The sequence below is a fragment of the Lontra canadensis genome, unplaced genomic scaffold (genome assembly GCF_010015895.1).
Source record: "Lontra canadensis isolate GAN:19392208 unplaced genomic scaffold, GSC_riverotter_1.0 scaffold14, whole genome shotgun sequence".
Classification (NCBI taxonomy): Eukaryota; Metazoa; Chordata; class Mammalia; order Carnivora; family Mustelidae; genus Lontra; species Lontra canadensis.
Window position 1 is genome coordinate 8,556,694 of NW_022631008.1, and position 22,733 is coordinate 8,579,426.

The following is a 22,733-nucleotide window of genomic DNA, read 5'->3' on the forward strand; positions in this document are numbered from 1 at the left end:
TGTAAAACACTCTCTATATCATTCCCTAAAAAGCTGAAGGTCTATTTTCAACATTTTGAGGAACCTCTATGCTGTTTTCCAGCGTGGTTGCACCAGCTTGCATTCCCACCAACAGTGTAGGAGGGTTCCCCTTTCTCCGCATCCTCGCCAGCATCTGTCATTTCCTGACTTGTTAATTTTAGCCATTCTGACTGGTGTGAGGTGATATCTCATTGTGGTTTTGATTTGTATTTCCCTGATGCCGAGTGATATGGAGCACTTTTTCATGTGTCTGTTGGCCATCTGGATGTCTTCTTTGCAGAAATGTCTGTTCATGTCTTCTGCCCATTTCTTGATTGGATTATTTGTTTTTTGGGTCTTGAGTTTGCTACGTTCTTTATAGATTTTGGATACTAGCCCTTTATCTGATATGTCGTTTACAAATATCTTCTCCCATTCTGTCAGTTGTCTTTTGGTTTTGTTAACTGTTTCCTTTGCTGTGCAAAAGCTTTTGATCTTGATAAAATCCCAATAGTTCATTTTTGCCCTTGCTTCCCTTGCCCTTGGCGCTGTTCTTAGGAAGATGTTGCTGCGGCTGAGGTCGAAGAGGTTGCTGCCTGTGTTCTCAAGGATTTTGATGGATTCCTTTCTCAAATTGAGGTCCTTCATCCATTTTGAGTCTATTTTCGTGTGTGGTGTAAGGAAATGGTCCAATTTCATTTTTCTGCATGTAGCTGTCCAATTTTCCCAACACCATTTATTGAAGAGGCTGTCTTTTTTCCATTGGACATTCTTTTCTGCTTTGTCAAAAATTAGTTGACCGTAGAGTTGAGGGTCTATTTCTGGGCTCTCTATTCTGTTCCATTGATCTATGTGTCTGTTTTTGTGCCAGTACCCTATGACCCAGCAATTGGCACTACTGGGTATTTACCCTAAAGATACAAACGTAGTGATCCGAAGGGGCACGTGCACCCGAATGTTTATAGCAGCAATGTCTACAATAGCCAAACTATGGAAAGAACCTAGATGTCCATCAACAGACGAATGGATAAAGAAGATGTGGTATATATACACAATGGAATACTATGCAGCCATCAAAAGAAATGAAATCCTGCCACTTGCGGCAACATGGATGGAACTAGAGGGTATCATGCTTAGAGAAACAAGTCAATTGGAGAAAGACAACTATCATATGATCTCCCTGATATGAGCAAGTGGAGATGCAACATGAGGGGTTAAGGGGGTAGGAGAAGAATAAATGAAACAAGATGGGATTGGGAGGGAGACAAACCATAAGTGACTCTTAATCTCACAAAACAAACTGAGGGTTGCTGGGGGGGAGGGGAGTTGGGAGAGGGGGGTGGGGTTATGGACATTGGAGAGGGTATGTGCTATGGTGAGTGCTGTGAAGTGTGTAAACCTGGTGATTCACAGACCTGTACCCCTGGGGATAAAAATATATATTTATAAAAAAAAAAAAAAAGCTGAAAGTCATGTGTAAACAAGAAGTAATTCTACTTGTTTTCTATAAAGAAATAATTCTTTATTTTGAATCCCTTTCAACCACCTTCTCTTACACACAAAAGATATTTTTGTTTTACATAGCCAACATTTATTTTATTTTTACTTATTTTGTTTCACCATTCCTTCTTGAATCTTATACTTGTCCTACATAACCATTTTCTTTCATTCCCAACTACCTTCAATTAAGGTCCATTTATAGTGAATTCTCTCAGGTTTTGTTTCAAAACATCTTTAACTCCCACCCTTCTTCTTAGAAAGTAATTTAGGGCAGGTACACTATTTTCTCTCAGCTCTGTGAAGTTATGATTCCAGTTTTCCAGATTTTACTAATGGTGCTGGAAAGTGTACTTGTCTGTCAATACTTTGCAGGTAATCTCTTTTCTGATCAGCTGATTTAAAAATCTCTCTTTTGTTTTTGTTCTTCTGTAGCTTCACTAAGGTGTGTCACAGGGTAGACTTCATTTATCCTGTTTAGAAATGATACCTTTGTCCAGAAAATTCCTGGCCAATCTCTCTCTCTCTTTAAAAATATTTCCTTTATTTATTTGGCAGAGAGAGAGAGATCACAAGTAGGCAGAGAGGCAGGTAGAGAGAGAGGAAAGCAGGCTCCTTGCTGAGCAGAGAGCCCGATGCAGGGCTCGATCCCAGGACCCTGAGATCATGACCTGAGCCAAATGCAGAGGCCTAACCCATTGAACCATCCAGGTGCCCGTAATCTCTCTTGAATTATAAACTCTCTCCATCCTATTTTCTTCTACTGGAGTTCTATGCTGTTAGTCCTTTCCTTTCCCTGTGTTCCTTAACCTTTTATTTTTCTCATTTATTTATTTGTTTGTGTTGCATTCTGGGTAGTTACAGATATATCTCACAGCTCACCAATTCTCTTGTCACCTATTTCAGATCTGCTAGTTTAAATTTTTAATTATTCTTAAATGTTGTATTTTGTTCTTTTGGTCATTTTGTATAGTTTATTCCTTGCACACTTTAATTCCTTTTTGGGGGTAAATTATATAAGCATATTTACTTTATATTTCATATTGATAATTCCAAATATCTGGAGTCTTAATATTTGAGGGCTTACTTCTGCTTTGTGTTATTTCTGCTGACTTTTACCCATGGTAACTTGGACCCTTATGGATGTGGTAATTTTTATTGTGGCTTTATATCTGATCAATTTTAATCTGGAGTAATTAAAATCTGGACTGAAAACACAGGACTTTATTTTTAAATTTTTATTATTTTTTAAAAGATTTTATTTATTTATTCGTGAGATATATATATATAGAGAGAGAGGCAGAGGGAGAAGCAGGCTCCCCACTGAGCAGGGAGCCCGACACAGCACTCGCTCTCAGGACCATGAGATCATGACCTGAACCAAAGGTAGATGCTTAAACGTCCGAGCCACCCAGGCACCCCAAAACATAGGACTTTAAAATGGAGTTTCACTTACTACTAGATGCCGTGGGACACTACCAATCCCAAAACACGTTTAATCTATTTTGTTGGGATTTTTCTGGATTGTGTAAGCAGGGCAAATTCAACTCGCAACAACATACGGGGAGACCTCTGTTAAGAAATAAATGTTTCCCAATCAGAAAACTGGTTATTTTTTCTAGCCCACTTTTAAGTTGTTCCCTCCAGGGATCCTAAATTTATGGAGAGATCTCAGTTCTGCTACTTCACCTGGTGCAGAACACAGGACCTACCTCCAATTACACAAGAGCCATTAACACCAGGGCTTTACATTTTTGATAATGACAGCTCACAACAGTTTTAGCTTCCATGCTTGGATTAAATTCTCTCAGGATTCAGTGCTTTCCATTTTTTGTCCTGATGATTTCTCTTTTCTTGTAAGATCACCTATACATGTAAAAGGATATTTGTTGTCATACGCATTTATCTCTGGGTGTTTGTTGTAGGATGGTTTTTCAGTTGATCTGGTTCGCCATACTCTGGAGTGTCAAAATTCTTATTATGTGAGCATAAGAATCAAAGCCACATTTCTATACAATCTCTATCAGCACACACAGGTTGTTAGGATTTAAGTGCATAGATACTGTGGCTTAACTTTATGCAGTTTTCAAACCAGGGTATGAAACCTTGCCATTATATTAGTGTATGCCAGGATAAGTGGCAGGGAGCCTTTAACCTTTAGGTTAAAGCTAGCACTTCTCCATGGGCCATCACTTTTACTCAGTTTTAAGTATTTTTAACATCCTAACATTGACTTTAAAACAAATTACATAATATATGCAGGTGAAGTAAAATGTGCATGCAAAATTCCTAAAGAAGGGTTATTTGGGCTCTGTCCCTAGTCTTAGAATGGCTGAGGTTACATTATATCACAACTTTGTTCTGAGGGGTAGGAAAGTTTGAGAAGACCAACTTAGGGCATTAAAAACTATGCAGAATCTCAAAACATTAAAAGACTCAGTAGCACTCTGTTTTCTAAAAACAGCTCTACAAATCAAGTCTTCTAAGACTGCTTATAAGACCAAGAATAGTTTCAAGTACTTACTTAAGAGGTAACAGGAATATTATTTATCTATTAAAAATGAGGCTAAAAAATAAAGAAGTAAATATTTGAATACAGTGATATGAAAAGATGTCCATGTAAGTGAAAAAAGAACATTATATACTACTATATATACAATGTGATACTTCTATTAAACGTTATACCTACACTCAAGCAAAATTAATATGAATTACCACACTTTTCCACATTGACAGTCTTTCACACAATAATGTGACTTATAAGCAATGAACACATGGGCAGTGAATATAAGTAAAAATTTGGTTTTTTTTTTGCTAAAAAAACAAAAACAGTGGTTACCTTTGAGGAATAGGAGGTAGGAAAGACTTGCTTTATATTTTTCTAACTATTTGAATTTGTTTTTAATCACAAACATGTATTATTTGAGAATAACAACATATAATTTAAAGAAAAAAGTAAAATAACCTCTAAGGAAGAAGGAAAAAAATGGTCCTTATTTTAAATGTCTTTATTTTTAAGATACTTCTAAAAATGTTCAAACCCAAAACCATTCTTATGCTTTGAATGTGTGTGTGGGAGGAACATAACTCTTATTATAGTTAGACTAATTTAATGAAAGATTTCCAGAAAATTTTCTGAATTTAAGATTCTGATTTTCCTAGGTGCTATATTACCCAAGTATAGTCACCAAGTAGTATACCCTTACTTAGGTTTTCCTCTTGATGACAAACAGAAATAAAGATAAGTTGTACCATCACACTGTAGTAATATTCAATAGTAGTATATGGGGTCCATTGAAATTACAATTTTTATACATTCTTTATATATAATTTTCATATTAAAATTCTAACTGGAGAGATTATTTAGGAATTAGTTTCTTTTTAGTCCAACGACTACGATAAACCAGATAAACTGCTATACACATTTCCATAATGTCACAAATCTCCTATAATAACTGAAGTGGAAAGAATGCTAAATGCAATTTACCTTTATATGCACATCAACAAAAAACTTCCTGTTTCACTGTTCTTGTTCCAGCTCTAACTACTCTTTACCCAACAAAAGAACTATAACTGGTTTTCCTTGTTTCATCTTGATAGATTCAATTTTTTCTGAATGACTTTTACATTATTATTATTATTGTAATTAGTACTCCTTCACTAAGATTTTAATATGCCACTAGCCATGAGCATGATATTCAAGGCTCACTGAAATATGCACCTAAACATTCTCTTTAGGCTTACATTCACACAGCTGGGATCAAAAACACACTTTTATTTCTCAAGTACATGCGAACGAACCTGCAAAAGATGAATAAAATAGGGCACAAATTGACATTATATAAAATACCTAACCAAATCATCAGGTGCCTTCTTTATATGCCAGGAATTCTTTCTGACCACAGAATCCACAGGTTTTCCAGTGACAATAACATAGTACATGTGCTTGTATACACAATTTCATGAGAAAACACAGCCATTTCAAACAACCTTCTTCCCAGTACATTCTGAAAAATCAGTTCTAACTCTAAAGCCCAGTTTGAATACGGATGTCCCAAAGATAATCTGAAATACTACAGGATGAGTGCACACATAAGGATGCCCAAGAGGAATGTATGGCCTAAGCCAGACTTCCTGTAAATATACTGATGGTATTTATTAGCAAAAGTTAGAGGCCCTATCTACAAATGATTTTGGTAGGACATAACTGGTCTAAGTAGGTTCGGTAAGTACATCTAATATTTATGGATTTATGGAGTATGGGTAGATGGAGAATGAAGGTAGTTATTTTAGTTGTAAAATTATGGATTAGAAAAGATGTTGGAAAACTCAAAAGACTTCCTTTTGTGAGATATTTTCACGTATATTGTTTAGAAATAGTTATTTCAAAGCTGAAATGTGACATAATGCAGAAGAAAAGGGATACTTTTGAAGAGTTCCATCTAATAGTTTCTGGATCTTTCAGAAAAAGATGCTATGTACCTGATGCTTGCCTATATCTTTTGAATCATTAGTCAATTTGTTGCTGGATAAGAGCTATGATTCTCATTAATTTGTTTTGATAATTCAGCTGTGTGTTAATGAAGAGGAGCAAAAGAGGACTCACGCTTCATAAAAAAGAAAGACAAAGTGGTTTTTTCTTCACTATTCATATTCAAGATAGGCAGCTAAGGCAATAGCCTCAAGGAGTCAAGTTAAAAAAAATGTATGTCATGAATCTGGGTCTTAAACATTATTTGACCAGGGACCTGGGGCAAGAGAAATCAGTTTAAGTCTGAGAGTAGAAATAAGGTACACTAGTGAGAACAGTCATTCCAAGAGCTGAAACCTATGTAGAACATATCAGATCAGACATGAGAGTGACAAGTTGTACCCAGAAGGGACACTTTAAAGCTACCTGTATCAAGAGAATCCAATATTTGAGACTGATTTCCTAGGGGAAACCTCTTAAACAAGGACTGATGTGGTGGCAGAGGGAGTGGGAAGAGAGACAATGGCATGTGGACTTTTTTTTTAAACTCTGTCACAAGTGGATAAAGAAGAAAAAAAAATCTGAGAAAAAAGGGGACAAACCCACATGTGTGTTTTCTTTAACTGAGTACCTATGCAAACAAAAAACCCCCTAAAGTTTTAGCCTTCTAAAGTACTTATTTAGGGAGTTTTTAAGTTCTTTCAAAGTCCTAGGATCCTTAATATGAAGAAATCCAGAATATTTTCATTTTCTACCCGGAAGCCAGAAATGTCCTTTTGCCTTCCTCTAAAATGGCAAATAATAACCACTCTGTAAAATATTGCAGAATGTCCACTACATGTGGACATTGTACTAGCTATTAGGAATATAGTGGGGAATAAGACAAACTTGTCTTTGCTTTTATGGAACTGACTGTCTGGGGGCAACAATATATAGAGCAGGCACAAAATAAGATTTATAGGCTAACCAACTGTAGAAGTATGCTAATCAACAGCAAGAATTATTAAAATAAAAATCTGACGAAGATTTAAATCCTAGTAAAGACAACATTTTAAAATGCAAGCTTAGAGAAATGACTAAATAATGAAGGTAAGTTAAAAATAAACACTCTCAAACAAGCCAAAAAGGAAGAGAAAAGATAAAGTCAGTGTAACAATTAGCTTGAATTAGGAAGTGGATGGAGGGCTGGGCGGCAGAGACAGAGACAGACACCACACTATTAGAACTTACTTTGGTGGTTTCAGGTCCCTGTGAATTAGAGCTTTGGGTTGCATGCTGTGAAGATAAGCCACTCCTTGGGAACACTGTAAACACCAACTCATTGCATGGGCAGCAGTGTAATATGGCAATGGTTCAGCACCATGCAGCACTGCAAAAGAAAGGCACAAACTAAAAAGAACTTTATTGCATATAAAAAAAGACACAAGGTGAATGCGAGCACTAGTGGAACACATGACTGGATATTTTCCTACTCATGCTCCCATCACTTCTGCTTTTAATTCTTTTCTAAATACAAAGATGGAAATATCTAATAATTTCAAATGGGTAACTATCACATAAGCACCTACAATGTGATACTTCTATTAAATGTTATACCTACACTCGAGCAAAATTAGTATGAATTACCACACTTTTCCACATTGACAGTCTTTCACACAATAATGTGACTTATAAGTAATGTGATGGCATACTACTGTAAGAGAAGTACAGAGAAGTAGTACAAAAAGAAAATAACGTGTGTCAAGATACTTAAAATTATGCTTTCTACAATAGCTAAAAACTAGAAATAATTCAACCAAGTAAGACAATGGAGTATTAGAGATACCCATCAACAATGAACACATGGGCAGTGAATATAAGTAAAAATTTAAATAAAATGGTAATTAAAAAAAAATAAAATACAACCATTTATTTTATACAAATGCAACAATTAATATACTTACTAAAAGATTGGTGTTTCTTAAGAGTGAAAAAGTTAGCTCTGTTCTGTAAATATAACTAAATGACCTAGTTTCTTTGTTATAATTAAAATGTTTTCTGAAGTTTTCACAATTTCATTTTTTGTAAAGAGAGCAAATTAAGAGGAATGAAATGGAAGAAAGTATGCTTAAAGAGTTCTCAAATGAGGAGGCTCAAAGCTAAGAGAGGACAAAAAGAAAAACATTAAAAGTATGAAGATATTTTAAAATCTATTTAAAAAGCAAATTTTACTTGACTTAAATGTTTTTAACATTATGAAAAGTACCATCAATTGAAAAGATTGATATACTCAGACTTCTAAATTTCACATACTAATGTTCTTTTCATTTCTTATCTTTAGCAGATTTATTTTTAATTACCTCCTTTTGAGATTCTGAAGGTAAGCTGTAAAGAACATTAAGTAACTAACAGTGTATATGAAAAGCTTTTCAATGATTTTACTCTATTAGATAAAGACAGGTCTAATGACACTCACCATTATATAAAGAGCCCCCTTCAGCATATTCCATCACAAGACATACCTAAAAGAAACATATGTCATTATAATTAACCACAGGGCTATAACATCTTAGGTGACTTGAGAGAGAACGGAGTTCAATCTTTAATTTTAAAAATGCACAAGAAATTATTCTTTTGATTTCTGCTATGTGAATGGAACTAATGGAAAAAAGAAGGGGATCTATGATCTAAGGCCTTGTCTTGTAGGGGCCCACTGTCCAAGAATGCAGGTGTGTGTAAAAAGATAATTGCCAGAACTTCGAAAGCTTTCTCCAGTGTTGAGTAGATACTGACACAGAACATCATGAGCCTCATAAGATGAGGTTAATGGATAAGACTACCCAAGATAACTCTTGCAATATACTGCGTTGCTAACAGACTACAAACAAATACATAAAGGGTAATTTTTACACTTTTAATTTAAGAAAAAATAACAGATCAAAATAGCTTCATAAACTACACACCTGCAAACATTTACTGTGTCAATGCTTATAGACAGGTGACAATGAAAAAGCGACAAACTTACTGGATTCAAGCAGGCTCCATATAGCTTTACAATATTAGGATGGTTCACACGGGATAACTGTCGAAGCTGTAACAAATTAAGGTTTCTTTTAAAAGATGCTAATTTTTGAGGAATTGATTACATTATATCATTACAACTTTAGGGTATACAAAACATTAGTTTAATCATTTAACAATCATTATTCACTATGTAGCAGGTGATGTGTCATAAATGCCTGCCCAGAATGGAAAAGATTCCCTGCCCTGGAGCTCTCACACTTTACTTGGGAGACAGACATGTAAACGAATAACTAAGGCAAAATGCAAAATGCTATAACAGGAGTATGAACAAGCCATGATAAGTACAAGTAAGAAAAAATAAACTTTAACAAGAAATGTTAGTACACCATCCCAGAGAGGGCACTGAGCTTAGTTATCCAAGGCAAATGAAGCTATGTCATCATCATCATCTTCAGAGTTACGGCTGCATAGCCTACCTCACTCTGTGCCAGGTCCTGGTGGGCATTTAACAGATACTATATAATTCTCACAACTCTGCAAGGTAGGAATTGTCATTTCTGCCTATAAGAAAAGAGACCTTTGGGGCACCTGGGTAGCTCAGTCAGTTAAGTGGCTGCCTTTGGCTCAGGTCACGATCCCAGCGTCCTAGCTTTGAGCCCCATCTCAGGCTCCCTGCTCAGCAGCGAGCCTGCTTCTCCCTCTCCAGCTCTCTCTGCTTATGTTCCCTGTTATCTCTATTATAAATAAATAAAATTTAAAGAAAAGAAAAGGGACCTTTAAGATAAAGCTCAGACAGGGCTAAGGGAGAGGTTAAATAACCTATCGCTACTGCCAGGGTTTCAACTTTGGTTCACCCAACTTAAAATCTGTACTCTTTCTGCATATGTGTACGGTCTTCTTCCTTCTCCCATCTCTTGAATTAATCACGTCTTTTCCATTCCCACTACCACTGCCTTAGTAATTCCAACATGAATTGCTGCAGTAATCACTATGGTATGTTCCTAGCTGTTCTCCCTACTTCCTAATGATAGTACCAGGTACCTATGCAAATAATCTTCCCCAATCCAATGAATCACACTGAGGTCAGTGAGAGGTTTGGCTGTACTGTTTCTCTTGCTCTACACCTCAAACTTCTATTAATGTGTCCCTCCAAACTGCACTTACTCTTCCTTCTCCTCTCTTTTCTGTCTTTTCCCCCTCTTTCTCTTCTCTGTTATCCACACTATACAGCCAGCTCATATGAAGGTTAACCTTTTTACTATACGTCACTAGAAAGCTGTATTTCTCTATAGTCAACACTTGTGTATTTTCAGTCCTAACACAACAATTACTATTTATTATATTCATTTATTATACAAAAAATATATTTATGGTATTTCATCTTCTAAAGGTTTAGCACTGAGCATCGGATAGCACATTATTTAAGCATTTCTTTCTTTCTTTTTAAGATTTTATTTTATTTATTTGTCAGAGAGAGAGAGCACAAGCAGTGGGAGAAGCAGGCAGAGTGGGGCAGGGAGCCCAATGTGGGACTTGATCCCAGGACCCTGGAATCTGACCTGAGCCGAAGGCAAACACTTAACCAACTAAGCCACCCAGGTGTCCCTTAAGCATTTATTTCTGCTCCTTCCCCAAATCCTACCAAGATATTACAGGCATTTTTTCAAGGCACAAATTCAGAAGGATGAAGAGAATGTCAAATGAGGAAACAGCACATGTTTCTGGAAGCTGAAAAGCAAATGACTAGCAGTAACTGACACAGCAGACCTAAAAAAAAAATGAGAAAAAGTGAACAGAAATGAGATTAATTTCATAAAACCTACAAAGGGTTGGACCGGTGGTACTACCAGGAACCTATGCAAATAAGCCAACAAAGGAACAGAGAGATTAGTTGAAAGGCAGACCAGATTCTCTCCTTTCCTGACTTCAGTTTAGTGACTGCCTCTTTATCATCCCAATGATTAGAGTCTCTCGATTGGGGGACACAAACAGAACTAAGGGATGAGCTCAAAGTAGTTGCCTCTGATAAGCAAAAAATCTTGATGGGAAGAGGTCTGGGTATTAAAAAGTTTTTAAAATAAGACTATGTGGAGAACTATTTGACAATCTGAATTACCTGTATGTATAACCTTGATAAAATTTTTTTTATCCAACCTATAATAATGTTTTGACTCCTAATTCCTAGCATTTAACACATATGCTCTTAGCTAGTTTTGTGAAAGTGCCAATGCACTTTTAGACCTTATCTCAACCATAAACAAAAATCATAAATAAGGCAATGCTGAGGCCACTCTTGGAGCATACTACTAGAGATCACCTTTTCTTCATGAGGACCCCAAATTATCAACATTTCTCAACTCATTCAATTAATTACAAAAATCCCCTTCATTGTATCCCAACTAAATTTTCATTCTCCATATTATACGTTTAAAAATATCATAAAGTATATTTGCAAATTATAATTAAATATAACCACAGACATAAATTCAGAAAGGCTTGTAAGGTAAAGACCACTTATCCATTGGCCAATGAGGGGGAAAAAACCCCACTAATTTAAGGAACTACTGTGATCTAATATACAAAATAGTTCAAAATTAATAAAGAATAAATCTGATAATACAATTACTATTATTAAATTCATGATTATTGAATTCTTCATCACTGAATCTGTAAGAGAACAGAGTTGTAGATTTTCATGCTAAATGAGAAAAAAAATCAAATTTGAAATTATTTCCCTGTAAAGTGATCTCATTTGAATTTCTAAAAATATTCAGTCAATAATGAATGCATAAAATTTCCCTTCTTAATTTTAGATAATGGGATAGAATACCATTTCTATTCCAAAATTTAAATCCTATGCCTTGAAATAGATTTGAATTACACAGATGATCTGTATTTTAATTCAGGGATGAATTCATTTATGTGGTTAGAAGTCTTTTCCCCCCAATTTTTAATTAAAATTAAGAGTGTGAATGAAAAATGTTTCTACAGCATTATCTTTGGTTCAACCAAATTGCTAAGGTTCAAGAATACGGGGAAATGACAACTGGGAAATAACTTTTTCATAATATTAAATTCACAGAATATCTTTGGTAAAGAACTATACATTAGAAAAAACATTTCAACTTACCTCTACAATAAAAGCTTTCCTCTCAGATTCACTTTCTATTTGTTTAATAGCAACATCTTTTGCTCTCCACTTAGCTTTGCAAACCACTCCAAAGGCTCCTCTTCCAACAACCTGAGTTAAAACAAAACAAAAAACAAACACCCATGAGAATCAGAAATAAATAGATTCAGCCCAACATAGAACACTGAAGCCAACTTGAAAGACTTATTAAAAGATTTAGAAATCATCACTATCTGGATTTGCCACTGAGCAAGTACAATGTTTCATTAAAGTGAGGAAATAAAGAAATGAACTTATCTCTGTCTGTGGAAGTTTATAGTCTAGACAGCTCTTTATTGTCAGGTAAAACCAAACAACAAACAACAAAGACCCCTGGAGCAAGAAAACAAATTAAAACTGGCAAGATGAATGAGAGGACAGAAAGACTACGTTTAGGAAAATAAATATAAAAAGCAAGAACGTACAATCAATGTTTTTAAGCTATCATATTCATGAAATTAAACATAGCTTTTGTATAGTTCAGTAGGGGTATGAAACAGACGTGAAAGGATAAAAATACAGATGATAAAACACTGGGACTGCAAAGACAAACGAAACAAGGTATTACCTGTACAAGAGAATACACTTTTCAAGAGAAAGAAATGAACTACTAATTGATACATGCTATAATGTGAATGAACCTCAAACACACTATACTAAGTGAAAGAAGCTGGACACAAGAAACCACATCCTGTATGATTCCACTGACATGAAATGTCCAGAAAAGGCTAATTCATAGAGATAAAAAGTAGATCAGTGGTTGCTTGGAACTGACTGTGAAAACTGGGATTAACTATAAAGTGGTAGAATGAATATTACCAAAGGGATGAAAATGTCTGAAAACTGATTTATGGTGACAGTTCCATAACTTGGCAAATTTGTACAAATGACTAATAGTTCAAATGGGTCAATTTTATGATATGTAAAATATCTCATTAAAGTTATTTTTGAAAGTTATAAAAGAAAGATTGGCTATGTATTGTATTACTGTTGACAGCTAAGTGATGGGTACCTCATGGATTCACTGCTTTCTCACACTACGCTTTCTACTTTCACAAATGTTTGAAATTTGCCCTAATATAAATTCAACAAAAGAATAGCTTTTTATCCTTGTAAATCAAAACCATTAGATTTTTATCACTGTAAAGGACCTTAGTTAAGTGTCGTCTACTCCAATTTTTCCGTTCCCAATGTATCTAAATACTTCGTATCAATGCTTTCTCCTTAAGTGAAATATCTACCTCTGTATATCTCTCATTTATGATGTACTTTCTATGTAACGCTTTACTTACATTACCCCATTTACACAACCATAGGAGACAGGTACTAATGCTATTGTTATTTTACAGATAAAGTACCTAGTTTTAAAGAAGGAAACGAACTTGCCCAAGGCTATATTCCTTCGTGAAGACCATGCCAGAGAGTTTAACACCAGAATGTTAAGGATGCTAATATACACACACGTATCTCTATTCTATGTCAGAAAAGTACCAGTTATCTTTCCTTAGAGGAGTTTTTACTTTAGACAAACTTTCAAGAACAAATCCCTGGGTACAAAGCTCTTCTGTAACAAAGCTGGCTATAGCTAGGGTGATTAGGTAATTTATTATTTATATCAGAACTCTTTTTAGAGCAAGAAGAAAGTGCTAGTAATTACCAGGATGGTGGCTGTAAACTGGGATATATGGCCACTCTAGCCATAGCTCAAATTCTATTTCATACGTTACACAAAGCAGTACAGACGTTTCTCATGTTAAATAATATATAAAACTACCCAAATGGTTAAACCATGGGCCATTTATTGAATGTTCACCATGTGCCAGGTACTAGTCTATGCGCTTTTCATGCATTCTCCTCTATTCTCACATTCTTCTCTATTTTATTTTGTCATCTCTAAGTATTTTTTTAAGTTTTTAGTTTTAATTCCAGAATAGTTAACATACAGTGTTATATTAGTTTTAGGTGTACAATATAGTGATTCAACAATTTTATACATTATTCAATGCTTATCATGATAAGGATACTCTTTAATCCTTGTTACCTATTTCACCCATTCCCCCTTCCACCTCCCCTTTGGTAACCATCCATTTGTTCTCTTCAGTTAAGAGTCTGTTTCTTGGTTTGTCTCTTTATTTTTCCTTGGTTCTTCTGTTTTATTTCTTAAATTCCACATATGAGTGAAACCATATGGTATTTGTCTCTGACTGATTAGCTTGGCATAATACTTTCTGGCTATATCCAGGTTGTTGCAAATGGCAAGACTTCATTCTTTTTTTATGGCTGAAAAATGTTCCCGTGCATGCGTGTGCGTGTGTACATATCCACACCACATCATCTTTATCCATTCGTCAATGGACACTTAGGCTACTTCCATATCTTGACTATAGTAAATAAACCTGTTGTAATAAACCTGGGGGGAGGCATGTATCCCTTTAGTGTTTTCATTTTTTTTTGGGTAAATACCCAGTAGTGCAATTACTAGATCACAGGGTAGTTCCTTTTTTTTTTTTTTTAAACTTTTTAAAGAACTTCTATACTGTTTTCTACAATGGCTATACCAGTCTGCATTCCCATTAATAGCACACGAGGGTTCCTTTCTCTCCACATCCTTATCCTTACCAACACTTGCTGTTTCTCGCTGTTTTTGATTTTAGCCACTCTGACAGATGTGAGGTGATATATCATTATAGTTTGAACTGCATTTCTCTGATGATGAGTGATATTGATCATATTTTCACATGTCTGGCCACCTATATGTCCTCTTTGGAGAAATGTCTGTTTGTGTATTTGGCCCACTTTTTAATTGGGTTGTTTTTGGGTGTTGAGTTATATATCTTGTAAGAGAAAGAAACCAACAACAATCATTGCACTAGTCATCCAGTTACTTTAACATGAATAGGTATTGGCTAAACCGGCACCATCAGAATAAAGGAAAGAGCAGATCTCGGCTCTAAAATCCAACAGACTTGAGTTTGAATACAGGTCCTGCCTACATACTAGCTATTAATGCTGGGGAGATTAACATCTCTGCACTTCTGTTTTCTCAACAGTAAAAGGGAGATGCTTCCAGTGTCCTCAGTGATATCTATAGGGTTCTTAAGAAAGCCAAACCCATGCATTTTCTTAAATCCTACAGAAGAGTAAGTGCTTAGAGTTAGGTGTGAATCAGTGTAAGGAGCGATACTACTCATTTGTCTCACAATTAGCCATGATGGATAGCAAAAAAGGTCCTGAAAGAAATTTCAACTTTATGGCAACATTAGGCTAAGAAGGTATGGATAGAGACCAGACTATTAATATTACTACGAAATAATGATTATGAATTTAAAATATTCTTCAACCATGTATTTAAAAATACCTAAAGCAATTGGTACTTAGTAAGTCTCCTCCTGTTTCATTTTCCTATTCTCAAGAATACCCATGCAGGAATTCCAAACATTACATTTGTGGATCATTCACTTGTCACAAAAACTGTTAGGTGTTTGACTAGTTGTGATGCAAAAGTGTCATCTAGTGCTGAGATAATGGCTGAATCTTGAGTTTTCAACTTAAAATCATAGGAACATAATGTGAACAAAAAAGGACATGATAAACTTTCTTCCATTTGCTAAAGAAACTAATTTCTGGGAACACTGACATATAAAACAGGCATATTCTTATAAGATGAGAGCCCATGGCTTATTAAAAAAGCCTCCACTCATGTTAGGGCCATAAGATACTTCACATATACAGTGAAACATATACAAAATGATAGTAAAGAAAGTATAAGATGCCTAAGGTTGTATACATAAACTGAAATTCATGATTAAAAAAAAATTGCTATGAATTCAAAGGAGTGACGTTAGAAGCACAGAATCAATGCTTAAAGAATTAAATTTCTGTGTATCAAATGATTCTGATCACCATTTCCAATGAATGAAGAGGACTTTCTTCACACCACCAAGCAATGCTCAGATACCAGCTAGGTATCTTATAATTCAGTTCAATTCTGACACTATCTACCTGGACATAGCATCAGATCCTGCTGGTTAAGGGCTCCGTTCTACAAACCTGCCCCTTCCTCCCACAACTTCAGATGCCAGTCACAAGCCCAGGTGTCACTTGTGCTTCTGACCATGGCTACAGACTGGAGGTTCCAATGGCTCCCTCCTTGGGTTCACTTAATTTGCTAGAGTGGCTCACAAAACTTTAACATTTTACTTACTAGATTACCAGTTTATTATAAAAGGATATAACTCAGAAACCACCAGATGGAAGAGAACCACAGGGTAAGGTATGCAAAAAGGGTAGAGGGTTTCCATGACCTCTTCAGGAAAGCCACTCTCCTAGCACCTCTATGTGTTCACCAACCTGGAAGTTCTCCGAACACTGTTCTTTTGGGTTTTTATAGAGGCCTCATTAGACAGGTATGATCGATTAAACTTTGGTTATTGGCAAGTGGTCTGACCTCCAGCCCTTCTTTTTTCTCCTCTCCCCTCCTTGGAGGTCAGGGGGATGGCAATGAAAGTTCCAACCTTCTAATCACAAAGTAGCTTCTCCTTGCACCAACCCCTATCCTTTGGTAGTGTTCAAAGTAGCCTCATTAACATACCAACAAACCACATCATCTTTATCCATTCGTCAGTCAATGGACACTTAGGCTACTTCCATATCTTGACTATTGTAAATAATGTAAATAATGCCAATAAATATGATAATGACTACTGTAAACAATACCAACATATGAGAGAGAGAGACAAAGACAAAATATATGAGAAAGAGAGAGAGAGATTTTTATATCTCTCTTCACTTATGAACTTTTGAGGGTTTTGGGAGCTGTGAGCCAGGAACTGTGAAAAAGTAATATATATTATATATATTAATATAATATACATAATATATAATATATAATAATAAATATTAATATATTAAGAAATACACAGTTGGTCATTCAGAATGCAATATCAAAAAAAACCTCCCATTTTTTCAAAGGCATAAATGTAGAGACATTAAGAGTTAACAAGAAAAAGAAATAAAGAACTGACCTTGTGAGGTAGAAAAATAATTCAAGGCAAAACAAGAGTTAAATAGTTTTTAAGTACTTAACCGCTAAAGTAAGCCAAAGGTTAGTCTATGATGGTGGCTAAAGTAACACCCCCTCCCCTTCAGGGGATTGGCTTAGGGATTCAGGACAGGTTTAGGGATTTGAGGGCAGAAAGGACTCATTCCTTCCACTTCTCAAAGAGATCCCTAAGAGAGGGCTGCCTCATGCAGCTTAGCTAACAAGGGAAGCTACAGATGATGGAGAATGCAAGAGAGGCAGACAAAGGGAGGCCCTGCTCAGGCTCTCTCAGCCCCAAGAGAACATGGAAATGATACAAAAAACTCTTATCAAGAGAAAAGTGAGGCAACTGAAAATTAGAGTTTCCTACACTGCTGGAAGGAGGCTGTGGTTGAGCAAATTGTTGGAACCTATATCACAGACTGTGGGATGGCAGATAATTCAAATACACGGAGCTCAGCAGTTTTGGAGAATCAGTGTAGGCCAATGGAGGAAGGACAGGTAAGTTCTCCTTTCAAAAGGGGTAAAGGTGAGGTTCATGCCAAGAGAATAATGAACTTCATTTGTTCACTCCTTACACCAGTACTTTCTGAATGTCTACTATGTCCAGGTACCATTTAGGATACCAGTGATACAGCAATAAACAAGACAAAGGTCCTGATCTACATTGAATGTACTTTTAATTAAGGGAGGTGGGGGGACGACAATCAACAGACAAAAAGATGAACGAGAAAAATACCAGACTGCAAAAAATGCCATGTAGAAAACACAAAATGAGGATGAGAGGACAGAGACTAGTGGAAACCTTGGGATGTTACTAACTTGGTACTTGAATGATCGAAGGAACCAACCAAAGAAGAAACAAGTAATATGAAGGCCATAAGGAGGGATGGAAATAACCCACTATTCCCTATTCAACAATATCTGAACTCCATCTATACACTAGGTGGTATCCTAGACACTCAAGGTACAGAAGCGAACAAAATAAACCATAATCCTTGCTCCTACTGCTTATATTCTTGTGGAGAAAGACAAATAAAGAGGACGCAAGATATACAAGAAAACACATATATTTTAGTAAATCACAAGTGTGCTAAGAAGAAAAGGAGAAAAATACTGTGTGTACAAATATGTATGTACTATACCCCCCGCCCCCTTCGCCTATTTCAAACAGGGTAGTCCGTAAAGCTGCACTGAGAAAGGTGACATTTTAGTGATGACCTAGAGAAATACTTGGAAGGTTTGGTGTGGGCGGTGCATAGTGGGAGAAGGGAAGAGTGATGCAAGATAAGGCTGGAGAGATAGGCAGAGTCTGGATCCTGAATGACTCTCTCCATCATGAAAAGGAGTTTGGATTTCAGTCTAAGTGCAATGGGAAGAAACAGAAGGAGTTTAAGAAGAAACGATGTGATATGATTTTATATTTAAAAAAAATCATTCTAGCTCTTACATGAAAAATGGATTGTAGGGAAGCTAGAATATATAGAGAGACCAGATACGAGGCTATTACAGCAGCTCAAGCAGGAGAGAAGAGCTGTGAGGACAAGACTGATGATAGCTGTGAGGACAAGAAAAATGGGCAGATCTTGGATATGTTTTATAGTAGGGTTAAATGAACTTGCGGAGCACCAGAGTGGCTCAGTTGATTAAGTGACTGCCTTCGGCTCAGGTCATGATCTCAGAGTCCTGGGATCAAGCTCCACATCAGACTCAGTGGGGAGTCTGCTTCTCCCTTTCCCACTGCTCCTGCCTCCCTGCTTATGCTTCTTTCTCCCTCTGTCTCAAATTAAAAAGAAAAAAAAAAGAGCTTGCTGATGGTCTGCCTGCAGCAGGATGGGTGGAGAGGAAGAGATGAATCAAGGATAATGTCTAGATTAAGCAACAGCTTAATGAAGGAAAACAAAAAAATTTTATATATATATAAAATGTTTTTTAAAATAACACATTTAGCAATTAAATAACAGCATTTAGTTGGTTATTTCTAGTCAATCAACTGGGTGAGATTACCAAAAAACATTATCTAAATACTGGGGACCCGGAATTGAGTTCCAAAGAACTTCAACATTTAGAACACACAGGAGGAAGAACCAGGAAACACTGGGAAGGAACAGTCAGTACTGTAGCAGGCAAACCAGAAGAGTGTCACAAGAAAGCAAATGCAAAAACATCAAAGCATTAATTCAATGGCTCTGTCAAAGTGTGGTCTCTGGATCAAAAGCATCAGCATCACCAGAATATTTGTGAGAAATATAAATTCTAAGGTTCCAACCCAAAAGTACTGAGTTTGAGGGTAGGGTCCATCAATCTGTGTTTTAATAAGCTCTTCAGGTGATTCTGGTTTGAGAATGACAACATTAGGTCATATTAAAAACATAATTAATAGTGAAACAAAATATTCTGGTGGAAGCCATCACATAGACCAGTTGACATTATTTATGAAAGTCTCCCAGAGCACTGAGGCTACCTTGGGCAGGAAGAAAGGAAAAGGGGATTCTTGTGAGCAACCCAAGTGTTTTTCTTGACACACAGTAGGTCAGTAGAAATGAGTGGCATAGATGACAAGTTGAGACACATTGGCAACGGAGGTAAACAATGAAAAACATAATATTCAAATTACAAGACAAAGAAAGGAAGTACTTTTTACTTGTTACTAAATTTCTAATTCAAGTTGACAAATCAATATGCTTTCTGGGTTGCATTCATATCCAAATTGTAAGTTTCTTTGACATATCATCATTAACAATTATTCTGAATGACTGCTTTCTCCAAAGATCAATTTTCGGCAAGGGGGTAAAACGGGCACACATCCAAATTACAAGCATCTCCCCTATCACACAAAATCCATACAAAATGGCAAACCCAGAAATAGATATTAGCTATTTTTCACAATCTCTCCTCTGTAAAAATAGAAGAACAGAGGAATACTAACAGGATTTTGGTTTTAAAAGGGAAGTTAATTTAGAAATATTTCCTCCAAATTTATGAATGTTTTCTAAATTAAAATGTTGTTAGATTAATTCTCTTATGATATGCATCTTTCCCCTGTGGTGTAGTCCTCTTGGTTTGGGGTCCACAACTTTAGTTTCATATAGTAAAAGCAAAGTTTAAATGTAATTTTTAAATAAAAAATAGAACAGAAAAATATGAGATAATGGGAATATTTATAAGCAATTAATATTAAAAAGCACAAAAATCAAAATCAGAATTCATTCTGTGTGTTTAAGGAAAGCAACTCCTTTAAAAACTAATTTCTTTAGGATGGAAGACTATTCCTTTATCAAAGTCATATTATTAAAAACTAATGAACAAACAAAACAAAAAGCCTACCTAAGCTATACTAAATGGTGAAGGATGCTTATATGCTCTTAATTTACTACAAAATAATTCTTCTTAATTGTCCTCAATTCATGTTATTTTTAGTTCAGTGACTATAGTTGTCACTTTGATTTGGCCCTGCTCTGTGGACTATGTGAATGGTCCCTGGCTGTGCTGCCACTGCTCTGGCTAGAAATATGGAACATGACAGAACAAGCATAGATCTTATATTTATTTGTTAGAATTTAGAGCCTCCAACTATTTCAGAACTTAGAACTTCAATATCTATTAATAAACGGTGGCAGAATAGAACTGCCATCTGCTGACAAGACAGGCTTGACAACATAAAAGTAAAGCTTTGATTATCCAAACTTACTTTTGAATTTTCATGCAGTCTTTTTTAAAAGTCTGGCATAGACATCTGACCTAATTAGTAGGCCTTTCTTTCAAGTAATATGCCCATGTCACCTTTTAAGCCACACACACACACACACACACACACACACACACACACACAAGTTATCATGTGTCTATCTCTTCATTGTGATAACAATTTCAGATTTCTAATGAAACCAAAGATCATTAAGTTTCACATGGAAGAGTTTATTAATAATTCTGGATATCCACAATTAAGTACTGACTCACAAATCTATAGACTCAGTTTTTTCAGGCCACTATAAATGAGGTTTTTCTCCATTATGTTGCCCATATACCTCTGAAATTACAAAATATACATCACTGCCAAAGTTCTTTCTATATTTTCCTTTAAAACAAACCCTTTGGGTCTCTGTAATAGAGCTTAACAACATATAAGTACTATAGTGATAATATGTACGTTGCTCCTATTATACTTGATGTCAACACCATAGGTCTCCCTTTTAAAAAGCAGCCCTGCCAAATAGGGTCTTTTCAGGATGTTAGTAAAAGCCCACCAATACTTACAGCATCTGACCCTTCACAGCACTTTTTAAAATCCCTGCTAAACAAATGCATTTGCTAGGTATAATGGAATCACCATTTAGACAGAGAATCAGATTTCATTTCTAGTGTAAATGCTGCCTAAGCCAAATCACAAACTTACCGCAACCTCTGGTTTTATCACATGCAATATGAAAGAACTGGATGAGCACTAAATCTTCATGATTATGCTGTGATAACTTCAACTACTCATTCAACAAATACTTATAGAAAAACTAGGTGCTACGCATTGGTGTTACAAGTATGAATAAGGCACCTTATGTTTTGCTGGGGGATACATAATTTTGTTTACTGGTTAAGTTCCACAAAGGATAACGGAACTAATGCAGATCTGGGAAAGTTTCCCTAAGGATTAAACATTTGCGCTGGGACTTGGTGAGAGGAGCCAGCCATGTGAAGTTCTTGGGAGAAGAGAATGCTAGGTAGAGGAGCAACCGCAAAGAAAATTCACCTTTGTGCCTTTCCCAATGTGTGATGCTTACTTTATTCAAAATCTGGCTTCAAACTATTTTCCATACAATGAAGTCTTCTGTGATTAACCTTACTTCCAAATTATGGCTTCAGTGCTCAGTTATTTATAGCCACAGTTTTAAATTCATGGTTCTAAAAATGTTAATTATTAACTGTTCTGTGTTTATTCTAGTCTCACAAGAAGTAAAAAATTTCAAGGAGTCAGGGCGCCTGGGTGGCTGGCTCAGTGGGCCTTCGGCTCAGGTCACGATCCCAGGGTCCTGGAATGGAGCCTCGCATCAGGCTCTCTGCTCAGCAGGGAGCCTGCTTCCTCCTCCTCTCTCTCTCTGCCTGCCTCTCCACCTACTTGTGATCTCTGTCAAATAAATAAATAAAATCTTAAAAAAAAATTTCAAGGAGAGTATCCTAGCCTTCTTCTATTCATCTTTCACAGTACTTTAGCTGTATTGTACACAGAAGAGAATGTTCACTAAATGTATAGGACCAACCACCATAAAGAAAATCAGTATTTTGTTTCTCCTTTCTCAGAATAAGGTTTGCTCAGAGTGCTTCACTGTAAATCTAATAGAAAGAGCAACTGACTCAGGAGTGAGATATCTCAAATTCAAATTTCCCAGCTCTACCATTTACTTAGGTATGAGGCTTCTAGTAATTGATTTTAGTAAATCAAACTCTATGACCATTTGTCAGAATCTGTAAAATAGGGATATTTGTCTTGTTTAACCAGGGTTAGTTACCAACTACATTCCACAAGAGATCATGTAAAGCTTACTGTGGAAACAGAGCAA

The 22,733-nt window shown here is 35.9% G+C and overlaps 1 protein-coding gene across 4 annotated transcripts in view; it reads right to left on the minus strand.

The window, feature by feature from the left end:
* The window catches only part of MAP3K7 (mitogen-activated protein kinase kinase kinase 7), a 74,271-nt gene that overhangs the window by 48,060 nt on the left and 3,478 nt on the right, over positions 1–22,733 (minus strand). For all 4 annotated transcript variants that reach the window (XR_004382740.1, XR_004382739.1, XM_032858140.1 and 1 more), the window contains exons 2-5: positions 12,102–12,212; positions 8,973–9,038; positions 8,424–8,469; positions 7,199–7,337 (exon numbers count right to left, since the gene is read on the minus strand). Coding sequence is in view for 2 of the 4 variants with exons in the window: in XM_032858140.1 (XP_032714031.1) it covers positions 7,199–7,337; positions 8,424–8,469; positions 8,973–9,038; positions 12,102–12,212 (362 nt within the window). In the remaining 2 variants the exon portion in view is untranslated. The remainder of the gene's footprint in view (positions 1–7,198; positions 7,338–8,423; positions 8,470–8,972; positions 9,039–12,101; positions 12,213–22,733) is intronic.